The sequence below is a fragment of the Rhagoletis pomonella genome, unplaced genomic scaffold (assembly GCF_013731165.1).
Source record: "Rhagoletis pomonella isolate Grant_MI unplaced genomic scaffold, Rhpom_1.0 Rhpom_scaffold_02141, whole genome shotgun sequence".
Lineage (NCBI taxonomy): Eukaryota > Metazoa > Arthropoda > Insecta > Diptera > Tephritidae > Rhagoletis > Rhagoletis pomonella.
In genome coordinates this window covers 2374-14786 of record NW_023460695.1, presented here as the reverse complement: position 1 = coordinate 14786, position 12413 = coordinate 2374, and the positions used below count along the sequence as shown (strand labels likewise).

Genomic DNA, 12413 nt, shown 5'->3' with positions numbered 1-12413 from the left:
TTTGAAAATAGCTGAATGTTGCATGTTCCACTGTGCATGCGCCACTTAAGTGCACGAAAAATGAGATTTGCAAATTATAGGCATCGAACGGAACACGAAATGACTAAAAAGTACGTTGGATTATTTAATAATTAGTCACATTAAAGGGCATAGAATAAAATAAAAACACGCCCACGTAATGCATTTTGAAAAAAAATTACATAAATTTTTATGTATTTAATGAAGGCATTAGAAAGTTCTACGGCGAGGAGTCACATCTACAAAATTAACATAGAAATCACTCTGAAAGACATGAGTGTCAAAACAGAGCAAAGGAGAGGGGGACATACTATACCTACTGTGCAGATCTTTTTTTTTTTTTATAAAAACTACACATACACATTTGGTTACCCAGTGAATAAATATAGTAGGAACCCATATTTAGTAGGTTCAGTTAAAAAATCATTCAAAAGGTTTAAGGGAAATAAGTTTCTTTGCTCTTTTGAGAAATTTTCGTACTTTTATATACGTGGTTTTTTTATAAAAACATTGTTCGTGCTATAAGTAGAACCCGCATATACATTAGGGTGGTCCAAAAAAGTCGGAATTTTAATGCTCTCGCTCCCTACGATTGTTCTATACCGAAAAAATATACCTCTCAAAGTTTTCCATGTATTTTAAATGGTGTCCCAAAAAATAACTTTTTGAAACTCAGAATACGGATAACACCATTATAAATTATTTAAACGTATTCCGAAATAATAAAATATTTTGATTAATTAAAAATACATTTTCTTTTTTGGTAGAACCTGAGAGATTACTATATTTTCTACTTAAATTTAAGAAGCTTGGACGATTTTTGAATTATAAACTAATTATCTGCTCTTACAAGGGGCGCTACGAAAAATCTCGCCTAGAAGGCTCAACTTATCTGAAAGCATTGATACAAAGGTAGCGCATATATGGTATATGTATGTATGTATGTCTGAGGTGCAAATTAAATTCATTTACATAATCGTTCCCATAAAAATTCTGTGTAATATTAGCTGGATGTGCTTGCAGAAATACATACATATGTATGTACGAAAGTATTGAACAAGTCCTTAGCTCTCCCCGACTATTCGGTATAAAATTATCATTAAGTTACACACGTGCCTCATAATCCGCAAAAAACAACAAATACGCCTTAAAAAAAACACACTTTATTTAAATGAGGAAGAGGTAGCGTAAAAAATTGAAAAAAAGTGGTATTCATAACCATTGGGAAATCGATCGAATACATATCGAATTCAATAATACCCTTAGAAGCAAAAGTTTATAAACTGTTGCACTTTAAGCTACATGCGAATTTAACTCTTTCTGCGCCCAAAAGGCAACGCTCTAATGCCCGCACACACCTACATACAATAAATGCTAGCATAAATAGAATTTTCCTTTTGAAGTTCTCTGCTGCAGCAAGCGAATCAACAATGACCTGACCTACACTCATGTCAACTTAGTCGATAAAAGCATGCAGCGGCGTCAGAGGGAAGTGGAAAAGCGGTGGGACAACAAAAACGGACGGCTAAATTTGGAAAAATTAGGAAACTTTTGTACTATCGCTTGTAGGAATCAGCAGGTGCGCTTCACTTGACACGTCGCTAGGATGAGTGGAGTGTACGTGCGCCACAACACGCCAACACCGCAACAACACCCCCGCGTGTATTCCACTGGAAATGGGGCTCGTTTTTCCAATGTACTACAACTCAAACTAGACACACATATGTATGTATGTACATATATGCTTTAATGTACATACATACGTACATATGTATTTAATCTCCAGTTGTATGTGATTTGTTGGTCGGATGCCATGCGTTTCGTGAGAATTGAAGAGCCGCATGAGCGTAAGACTCTTCGGAGAGACCCACTGGGATGCGTAAAAATTGTGGGGGTATTTTTTCTAGTGGGTGGATGTCGGAGTAAATTTTCCAGCGTCTCAAGGACACTAAATGACATTTGGTCAGCTGATAGTAACGGTGGCGGATTTATTGTAAAATTTCTTAAATGAAATTTTTAATTTTCCTAATGGCAAATAACAATATTAAAATAAAGTCCAAAGATTTGAAGGCCGTCTAGCGGCACAGCCTACTTTGAAGGCTTCTAGAGTCCTATTAGGGCGGCCAAACTCAAGAGAGAAATGAAAAATTTGAGAAGATTACAGTCTATTTTAGCCGCCCGTCGCTGTTTGCCACTCTTCAGCTTGCCTATGGAATAATTTTGTACACATTTATTTACAAAGAAACATTTCCACTTACACAGAGAGCCAAATGAGAGTAAGAAAGCTGTCTATAGTATATAAATGTTGCTGCATCGATGGCGTGAGAATGTTCGCACGCGACCAAGACGATGAGGAAAAAAAAAACAACTTTCACTTCAAATACAGAATCAAAACAGAAAAACCATAAATGTTATTCACCTCCGGCAATGTGAATGGGAAGCATGCGAGGCAAATTGTGACTTCTTTTTGTTATTCATGTTTTCTCTTTTGATATGAGTGTTGCACTTCGGTTGGGTGCTACAGTGTAAATCCACATCCACTTTAGAGATTTCTTAAATTGTTTTAATTATAATTTATAGTGCTTGTTGTATAGCTACCTATAATTAGCTTTTCTCTGCTTTACAAGTATACTTTAGTTCCACATGCTCCAAATAATCATCAATAACAACTGGAACCGCCACCGTTCCGTAACTGACTGTGGCGTCAAGACACGCAATCTTTAATAATTTATTGAAGGAAAAACAAAGAATTCGTATACGATGTGGACAAATGTCAAGTTGCCAAGCGGTGGGTCAAGGCAACGCCCTACCGAAATGCTGATCAAAGTTTTTGAAAATTTCAAAAGGACACGAATTATTTAAATCAGTAGCTGAGTTGAGCTGTAGCGCTGCGGTCATTCGTGAAAAAGTAAAAGAAATAGTTAGCTAAATATCATCATGGCCGAGGAACTAATGCTAAGTTCGTCTTCAAAGCACAAGTCTAAAACGCTGTGCTTTTACGGCGCCTGGGCCTGGATCGTAGACATTTTTCTCACCGTTTTCCTCATCGTTTTCATACTCTACATTCTGCGCAAAATCATACAAGGTCCATTCTACCGTAAGCGTAATCGCATCGATGAAAAAGTCGTCATTATCACCGGCTGCAGCGCGGGCATTGGCAAGGAGATCGCCCTGGAGTTGGCGCGGCGCGGTGCACGCATTTACATGGCTTGCCGCGATGCTGCGCGCTGTGAGGCCACGCGCCTCGAGATCATAGATGACACGGGCAACCAGCAAGTCTACAACCGCACACTCGACCTCGGTTCGCTGGAGTCCGTGCGTCAATTCGCTGCACGTTTTGTTGCGGAGGAGCAGCGCCTGGATATTTTGGTAAATAATGCCGATGTTATGACTACTCAACGTACCCTAACAGCCGACGGGTTTGAGTACCAATTCGGTGTAAACCATTTGGGGCATTTTCTACTAACCAATCTACTGCTGGAGCGGCTGAAGGTAGCCGCACCGAGCCGCGTAGTCGTAATGAGCTCCTTCATGCATCTCTTTGGGCGTATAAACAAGGACGATCTGAACAGTGAGCTGCGCAAAACGAAAATTTTCGGCTCTTACGCTAACAGTAAATTGGCGAATATACTCTTTGCGCGCAAGCTGGCTAAATTGCTGGATGGTACGAGCGTAACGGTAAATAGCTGTAACCCTGGAATCGTGCGTACCGAGGCGATGTTTCGCAAGCAAAATCCGCCGTGGCTGTGGTTCATTGTCGACAAACTTTTCGGGCTGGTGGCTCGTACTCCGCTAGCAGGTGCACAGACTGCGCTGCGCCTGGCATTGGATCCCGACTTGGAACGATCGACAGGGGGCTACTACTCTTACTACATACGCTGGCCGCTGCCACCGTGGGCCACGAACAAAAAGATGACCGATTGGCTGTGGCGCGAAAGTGAGAAACTGGTCGGAATAAGCAGTGGCGAACGAATTCAAACGATCGATGTGTAATGAATAGTGTATTGCGGATGGAAAGGGCAGAGTAGCGAAACAATTTTCTTAATATAGTTAAAATTTGCATTAAATTAATTTATCTGATTCCGCAGTATAACTGTTTTGTTTATCATTCGTCGTAATAGCTCTTCCGTTGAATGCTCACTGTAGCGTACCTCGTAGCCCAAATTTAAGTGCTAATTACACACACGCCGCGAGAAACATGACAAAAGTAAACTTCTGCTGTGCTGTAATTTAGACACGCTGCTTTGTGAGTGTATCACAATGTAAAATCTGCAGCTCTGAGTGGCTTTCAAAGTCGCACAATGCACAGAAAAACTGGTATTTCATGCACCTGTCTTTGTTTGTATCTCATTCCATCTCAATACGACTGCGGAATTAGTGTTTGCCGGTCGATGGAAGTCGTAGGCAGTGTATTAGCCTGTGGATTATTTAAAGAAAGCCACGAAATTACTACGTAGTGGAGCGAAATTCGAAAGTAACCATTAAATTTCGAACTCACTCGCGCAGAGTGGTGCAGTGACGACTATGAAAATCGGTCGTTGGCAGTTAGTTTGCCGCAGTGGTGCCTAAAAGAAAGTTGCTTTGTGAGTATACAGCGCAGGGGCGCAATATCTCACTCAAGCATTTACTAGTAGATACTTTTCCATACACACAGACAGACACCCACAGTGTACGAATATGTTCGATGACGTTCTGAGTCCTCTGGAAGACGAGGAAAAATCATTGTGCTTCCGCGGTCCCTGGGCCTGGCTAGTGCTCATCACCGTCTGTTGTATCGGCATCGCTTTGGTCATGTGGCTACTGCGCAAATGCGTGCAAGGCCCCTTCTATCGCAAGAAGACTCGCATCGATGGTAAAGTGGTAATCGTGACGGGCTGCAACACGGGCATTGGCAAGGAGACCGCCATGGAGCTGGCGCGACGTGGTGGCCGCATTTACATGGCCTGCCGCGATGCAGCGCGTTGTGAGTCAGCGCGCATGGAGATCATTGAACGCACGCACAATCAAAATGTCTTCAATCGCACGCTCGACTTGGCCTCATTGTCGTCGGTGCGACAGTTTGCCGAGCGTTTCTTGGCAGAGGAACAGCGTTTGGATATTCTGATAAACAACGCTGGCATCATGGCCACACCGCGCAAGCTCACCGTCGACGGCTTCGAACAGCAGTTGGGTGTCAACCATTTGGGGCACTTTTTGTTGACAAACCTGTTGTTAGAACGCCTAAAGTCGACTGCGCCCAGTCGCATTGTGGTAGTGACTTCGGCGGCATACATCTTCGGGCGCATCAACAAGGAGGACTTGAACAGTGAGAAGCACTATTCGAAATTCTTGGGCGCCTATTGCCAAAGCAAGCTGGCTAACATCTTATTCACGCGCAAACTGGCCGAGTTGCTTAAGAATACCGGCGTGACCGCCAATTGCGTGCACCCAGGAATTGTGCATACTGAATTAGGCCGTTACAGTGTGGCGGAGTATTGGTACAAATCGATTTGGCTCCGCATGTTCAGTTGCTTTGTAAAGACGCCGCAGGCAGGGGCGCAGACCACGTTGCGAGTGGCATTGGATCCGGCGCTGGAGAAGTGCTCTGGCGACTATTATGCGGACTCGATGCGACTTCCCTTGCTGCCGAGGGCCAAGGACAAGGAAATGGCCGAATGGTTGTGGAAGGAGAGTGAAAAGCTGGTGGGCTTGCAAGGTGGAAACGCGGTGCAAACAATTGTCGTGAATCAATGAAGTAGGTACTAAAGCAAAGGAATGGTCGAAAGCGAGAAAAAGAGAGAGAGGGAAGTAAGGCGAGCTACAGGAAAGGAGATTATACGTAGTAACGATGTGTCGGTATATTTTCCGGTTATTTTTAGGTAAATTTTAAGTTCCTGTATACATATGTATACATATTAGAGGGCTGCATGAATTCATTCAAAAGGGCTTATGAATTATTCATATACAAAACGAATTAATGATTTTGGCTTAAAATTTTTTTGAAATTGAGTGAATACCTGTTCGGATATATGTGTCGACATTACAATATTCAAACAAAGTGAAAATAGATTGAATTGAAACAAATGACAATTTTTTGCATGAATATCCAAAAATATTTTTTCTATGCACATATGTTAAAATTTATATATGTATGTGTGTATGTATTGCTCGCACCTTTTAAAATACGAACAAACTTGTTTGCAGAAAAAAACTTTTACCGAAATGAGTTTGAATAATTTGAATGTTTTTCATTCATTCATTCACATTCTTCCATTTGAAGGTAGAAAATTTAAAACAAAATGTTTATTCATGACTTGCAAAATTACAAACGCTGAGTGTTTTGTATGTGAATTGAAATACTCAAATTTACTGTACTCTGTTTGGCTAGAAGTTTGAATGAATTCATGCAGCCCTCTAATACATATGTATGTATGTAAATATGTACGTATAAGTAAAGAATAAATAAATAAAAAGTGTATCCCGAAAAAGCGTTTCTTTCTTTTTCTATATTTCATCTATTATTTAAGCTATCTGGAAATTTTGGAATAAACTCGTAAAATTTACGCCTTTTTCTCTGTGAAAGGCATTTGAAATTTTTCGCTTTGAAGCTTTCCGCTTATCTATCATTTTTCTAAGTCATCGTTTCGACATTGAACTCATTTCGCAATTTGCTGCTTATCAGCGAGTCGCAAGCGCCATGCCCATCTGTAGGGTGCAATCTTTTGAGAACTGGCCAAGTTTGGTTCCAGCAGCGGTAATTGCAATGTTTGTATTCAACGCTGACCGCAGTAGTGCTCGTATTTGCTGTTCATAGCCGTGCAATCCACACTTGAACATTGTTCGAATGCGGCTTGGAAGTTCATGGAGAACCGGTTGCCAGTTGCGGACTTACGATGGCATTGACGATAAATTGCAAGTAGGTATGCGAGATGCCAACACTAACACACTTGACATGACAGGAATACTAAATAGACGTGTCGGAGGCTATTTTGCAAGTAAAAACGCATAAAACGACTATTAAAACTTGGCCAGACTCACTCACGTTTACAGCTTTAAACCGGCTTAGGCATTGGATGGAGTACTTTATGAGATTTTTATGTCTTCCAAGTTGAATTTTTTTCAGACACAGAGGGGAAACAGCATTGCTGTGCGAGCTTATTCCCGAAAACAAAAAACTCGCTTAGTTTGCTTTTGAGCGCTTTTACCTGGAACTAGTAACTACAAACCAGTTTGGAAACGTGTGCCTTCTGCGCTGCGCTGCGCTGCTTTTGACGCTACACTTAGCCGCCACTGCAGCGGAAGCCAACTATAATTTAAAAAAGAAATGCGCCAGAAAAATTTGGGCTAACGCTTGCCTTTAATACCTCTGTACTATGGCCTCTGTATATAGGGCTGCCGCCACTTTCACCACTGCCAAAAAAGCACCAGCACAATGTGAGTTTGCAGCGGCTGAACGCCGCGCGGAGATCATGTTGACTTGCCAGGTTAGCGATTATCAGCGAACGAGGAAAGCGCGCTTCGGCGCCAGTTGGAATGGATTGTAAGTTGGAAGTCAGTTGAAGCTTGCCACTGACAGCGCAAAGTACGCGTGTTGATTAAACAAAGTTATTTTATTGTAGTGCGCACTTAGAAAACTTAAAAAGTACACAGTAGTATGCCAGATAGCGAAGAGGAGAAACTGTGTTTCCATGGCGTCTGGGTTTGGCTGCTGCCAGCCATTTTCATTGCCGTCGCCGTGTTGTTTTTCTTGTGGCTGCTGCGCAAGTGCATACAGGGTCCGCGTTATCGCAAGGCGAATCGCATCGATGGCAAGGTAGTCATTGTGACGGGCTGCAATACAGGCATCGGCAAGGCAACTGCTCTGGAGCTGGCGCGGCGAGGCGGTCGCATTTACATGGCCTGCCGCGATGCGGTGCGCTGTGAGGCCGCGCGTCTGGAGATCGTAGAGCGCACGGGAAATCAGCATGTCTACAATCGCACACTGGATCTGGCATCGCTGGATTCGGTGCGTCAATTCGCCGCGCGATTTCTCGCCGAGGAGCAGCGCTTGGACATTTTGGTGAATAACGCTGGCATCATGGCCACGCCGCGCAAGCTCACCGCTGACGGCTACGAACAACAGTTGGGTGTCAACCATCTGGGCCACTTTTTGCTGACAAACCTGCTGCTGGAGCGCTTGAAAGCCTGCGCGCCCAGCCGCATTGTGGTTGTGAGCTCAGCCATGTACATCTTTGGGCGTATCAAACGCAATGACCTGAATAGCGAGCGCAGCTATTCGAGCTTCTTTGGCGCCTATTCACAAAGCAAGCTGGCGAATGTGTTGTTTACGCGCAAGTTGGCTGAGCTGCTGGAAGGCACTGGCGTTACGGTGAATTGTTGTCATCCAGGTGTGGTGCGCACTGAGTTGGTGCGGCACATTAAGTTCCCAGGCTTTGGGTTGTTGCACTATTTGGTGAAGTTCTTGTGGAAGTCGCCGGAGGAAGGCGCACAGACGCAGCTGCGCTTGGCGCTCGATCCGGCGTTGGAGAACTCCACAGGCGGCTATTACAGCGACTCGATGCGTTTTCCGCTGCTGCCGTGGGCGAAGTGTAGCGCAACAGCGGACTGGCTGTGGGAGGAGAGCGAAAAACTGGTGGGACTGAAGGTGGGAGGAAAAAGTAATGAAATGGAATCGGTGACGGTGGCGGTTGCGGTGAATGGCGTGCAGCCTTAATGAGCTTTGGATTTTTTTACTATTTAGAAAGATTGGTGAATCAAAATAAATGCTTTACAAATATTTTCTATAAAAAAGGGAATTGATTGTGAAAAATGTAGCGAGAGGAATGACAGCTGCTGCTCTCTACGCGATACATTTCAATATCTTCTCTTCTTCTCTTGAGTCTGCTTTCATTTTGCTGATTTCGCACAAAAACAGAAAAAAAACTGCGCGGCGTTGGAGCGCACACGCCCCCGCAGCGCGAGCAACAATGGGGCCTAGAGAGCGCACTTTCTACAAATCGGATTTTGCGCTCTGTCTTTCAATCGTCTTGCGGCCAGCGCTTTTTGTTATTCATCAAACCAAAAATTTTGTGTACAAATAGCTTTTATAAATAAATTATCAACTTTACATATGTATGTATGTATGTACTCATGCGCATTTGTGTGTGTGTGTCACACATTGTTTATATACTAATTGTTTACATTTGTATGCGTCAACAATTTATACATATTCTAGTTTCTATTTATACAACGAAAAACATGTGCGCGTGTGTTTGTATGCGAACAAAAAGTTTTCACACAAATAAATTCGAAATTTGTATTATATGCAAATTCTTCTACTGAGTCACAACCTTAGCTGAATTAATTCATTTCCGGCAATAGAACTCTCTGCTATACGGAGGCAAAATAAATTTTCTATTTAATCAAAATAGTGTTGCCACAATTTTTCATGCAGCCTATCAGCCAGCTCAGCTCTGTGGCCCATTTCGCTTGCAGCAACCGCTTAAGCAGCTCAATTAGCCATCATCGACGAGTGGCAGCGAATAAATCTAGCCGCTTGCGTTGCATACTCGGCCTACAGCGCGGCCATTCATTATTCATGAGCTTGGATGTGCTACGCCAGTTTGCGCGGATGACTAGCCGACTATTTATTTAAATTATGTCCACTGAGCTGTCTGTAATCGACCCAATCGTGGCACTCAATGCCACCCACGACGTGAGGTCTTTATCGGCGAACATGTTGACAAGTGGACGGACGGTGGGGCGGGTTGGAGTCCGTTGCAGAAATTATGCAGTGCATTAATGGATTATTTGCAGCTGTTGTTGTTTTGATATAAAACGGCAATTGAGAAGCAGCTGATATATGGCAACTGCCGACTGTTTATACAACTGAAATGGGCCAGAGCTGATAGGAAAGGTGGAGAGACATATCGTACCGTTGCTGCAAGAGTGTTTGTTAAGTATGAGGAAATGACCAAGTAAAAATTGCATAGCTGTTTTTCTCTGGTTTTTGATTTTTGGATTGTGACACTCTTACAGCAAAGGAACGGTAAGTACATACAAACACATGCTTTGAAGAGATTTCTACATTAACTTTAACAGAATGGTAAAAACCTTGGGACGTTCAAGCCTGAAAATAGTCCATGTATATAAAAAATAGAGCAAAAAATAATATTTGTGTTTAGTTTTCACCCTGTTACTAAAACTATCTTTTATTCAGCCATCATTTTTTACTGACGAATTAAGAAGTTTCTTTTCTCTCTTTTTGAAAAGAGGCCGGCTGAGTTCGAGTGCTTTTGAGATCATTCTAGAACTTGCTAAATGAGATGCTTGCAAAGTGAACTACTTAATTTTTCTTGCTCTTCTACATGCATTCCATTCATTCTTTGTAAGCTATATACGTAGATATGTATGTATGTACGTACGTGACCTCTGAAGGCAAGGTAAATGGAGCGCAGGTAGATTTTTGCATTGACTTTCTTACACTCACCGTGATCGCTCAGCTCTGCAGACGGGTTGGTCTATTAACTTTTGCATTTAGAGCAGGCAATGCCTTTAAGATTACGCGACCGCTGTGGTTGAGTGGTTAGAGGTGCGTATTACCACCACTCCACAGAGCCTGGGTTCGACCATGCCCTTCGGCAGCCGATGGCAAACCTCCGAGTGTATTTTTGCCATGAAAAAAACGGAGGCGGCTGCGTAAAACTGTAGGTCCGTCTATTTGTGTAAAGAAATCAGCGCCCTTTGAGGTGCTATATTATATTAAAACCCTTACTATATAGGGCGCACTTATTTGGAGGTTTTGCTGGACGGATTTTGAAACCAAGCGAACGATGGTAAATTAATTTTTCTGTAGATAACGAGAGCTTATACATACATATGGTTTCAAAATACGAACATGATTACAATTATGAAAATGGATATGAAGAGCCCAACTAAAGGCGAACACAAATACGACCACAAGTACGAAAACATTTGCAGAGCCGAATTCGAAGATAAATACGAACGCGAGACGATCACGAATATGAACACGAAACCCGAGTATGAAGACAAAGACGAATATGAAGACGAATACTAAAACCAAGGTTAAGGTTAATATTAAGCTTAAGATAAATTTCTGCAATATGAGGCGAACTAGAAATAAATCGACGGAAATTTCACATTAGTAGTGTAGCCCAGGCGCACAGGTGGCAGAATGTCCAAGTTTCGAAATAGCCAATCCAGTGGTTGTCCAGACTCTAGACGTTCCTGTTAACATGATCTAAGGCTTTTTGCGAGGAAAAACGGCACTAGTAGATAGTATTCAAAACAGGGACGTGAACAGGATGAACGATTTGGTTGGTTGTGTTCAGCGGTTCGAACCGTTTTTAGATTGGTTTTTTTTTTGGTCTTTGAGCCGGGGTTTCGGTCGGTTCAACGGTTCGGATATCCAAAAAACAAAAAAAAAAAATAAAAAATTAACCCACAAGTTCAAGTGTAAAGTGGTAGTGCAACAACGCGCAAGGTTAAGTGACAAGTGTCTGTCAAATGAGATAGGTTGCCTATACATTTGATATTGCCACATGATAAGCAAATATGGTATGTATTACCATATTTAACAAAAAGAAAAAAGCGGGTAAACTTATCCATTGAAAATTGGTTGGAACGAACCTTTAAACCTTTATGAAAAATGGTTCGGTTTTCGGTTTGGATCAAATATTTGTGGAAAATTTCGGTTCGGTTAATGGTTCAGATAATTAATAGAAAAAAGCGGTTTTCTGGTTCAAAACCGGTTCACGTCCCTGATTCAAAAATCACTTTACATTGAATTGTTTCAAGAAACCATCGATAGTGGCTAAAGCATTGGCCCCATCGATTATATCGATGGTCCCATTGATGGTTTTGCAGCACTAGTATGCAGCGCCTGGGTTCAAGGTTTTTGCTTAACAGCGGTCGCCCCTCGGCATGAAATGGCAAACCTCTTAGTGTATTTCTCAGTGATGTACTAAATTGTCGGTACCCAATACTCCTTACCCAATAATTCAAAAAGATTTCGGTACCCAATACCGATTCCTTATATTAAACCTCACCGTTATATAAATTTCAAGTTTAAAAAAAAATTATTTCAATAATATTTTATATAATATCGCTTAAAACACATGAACTTATCGCAAAGTAAAATATTAGTTTATCAGTTTTTATCTCAGTATGTCGAAGGTTCAAGAAAACAGCTTTGACAGATGAAGTAGCCTTTCAGGCCTTCAAAGATAATATCGTCCGATTCATCTAGAACAAAAAAGCCTCTGCATTATGGCGACGGACCGACATACATATGTACATATGTATATACAGTTTTCATTTGAATCAGTATTAAAAGCTCTCTTGGCCCCTACATTCGGCTTTTAATAAGCGAGTCTTCCCTGAACCAGTTTTTTCCATATTTTTGGCCGATGTGCGTT

At 42.1% G+C, this 12413-nt stretch overlaps 3 protein-coding genes across 4 annotated transcripts; all 3 read left to right on the top strand.

Annotated features, from left to right (window-relative positions):
• Positions 1-2529: 2529 nt before the first annotated feature.
• LOC118753152 (retinol dehydrogenase 12-like) lies at positions 2530-4011 on the top strand. The gene has a single exon (XM_036488020.1). The coding sequence runs from the start codon at positions 2956-2958 to the stop codon at positions 4009-4011; it is 1056 nt and encodes a 351-aa protein (XP_036343913.1). The 5' UTR covers positions 2530-2955.
• A 399-nt stretch (positions 4012-4410) lies between these two features.
• LOC118753150 (retinol dehydrogenase 12-like) lies at positions 4411-6100 on the top strand. 2 transcript variants are annotated; one of them, XM_036488018.1, is made up of 2 exons: positions 4411-4601; positions 4677-6100. In XM_036488018.1, exon 2 carries the CDS (start codon positions 4696-4698, stop codon positions 5749-5751), a length of 1056 nt encoding a protein of 351 aa, XP_036343911.1. In that variant the 5' UTR covers positions 4411-4601; positions 4677-4695; the 3' UTR covers positions 5752-6100. The 2 variants fall into 2 exon arrangements, with proteins under 2 accessions (XP_036343911.1, XP_036343910.1); XM_036488017.1 differs by having other exon boundaries at positions 4412-4601; positions 4673-6100.
• A 1355-nt stretch (positions 6101-7455) lies between these two features.
• On the top strand, positions 7456-8839 carry LOC118753149 (retinol dehydrogenase 12-like). The gene has a single exon (XM_036488016.1). It carries the CDS (start codon positions 7652-7654, stop codon positions 8708-8710), a length of 1059 nt encoding a protein of 352 aa, XP_036343909.1. The 5' UTR covers positions 7456-7651; the 3' UTR covers positions 8711-8839.
• The last annotated feature ends 3574 nt before the right edge of the window (positions 8840-12413 follow it).

Bases quoted from the DNA above. Each gene is read 5' to 3' on its own strand.
- LOC118753152 (XM_036488020.1), top strand. From the start codon at position 2,956: ATGGCCGAGGAACTAATGCTAAGTTCGTCTTCAAAGCACAAGTCTAAA.
- LOC118753150 (XM_036488018.1), top strand. From the start codon at position 4,696: ATGTTCGATGACGTTCTGAGTCCTCTGGAAGACGAGGAAAAATCATTG.
- LOC118753149 (XM_036488016.1), top strand. From the start codon at position 7,652: ATGCCAGATAGCGAAGAGGAGAAACTGTGTTTCCATGGCGTCTGGGTT.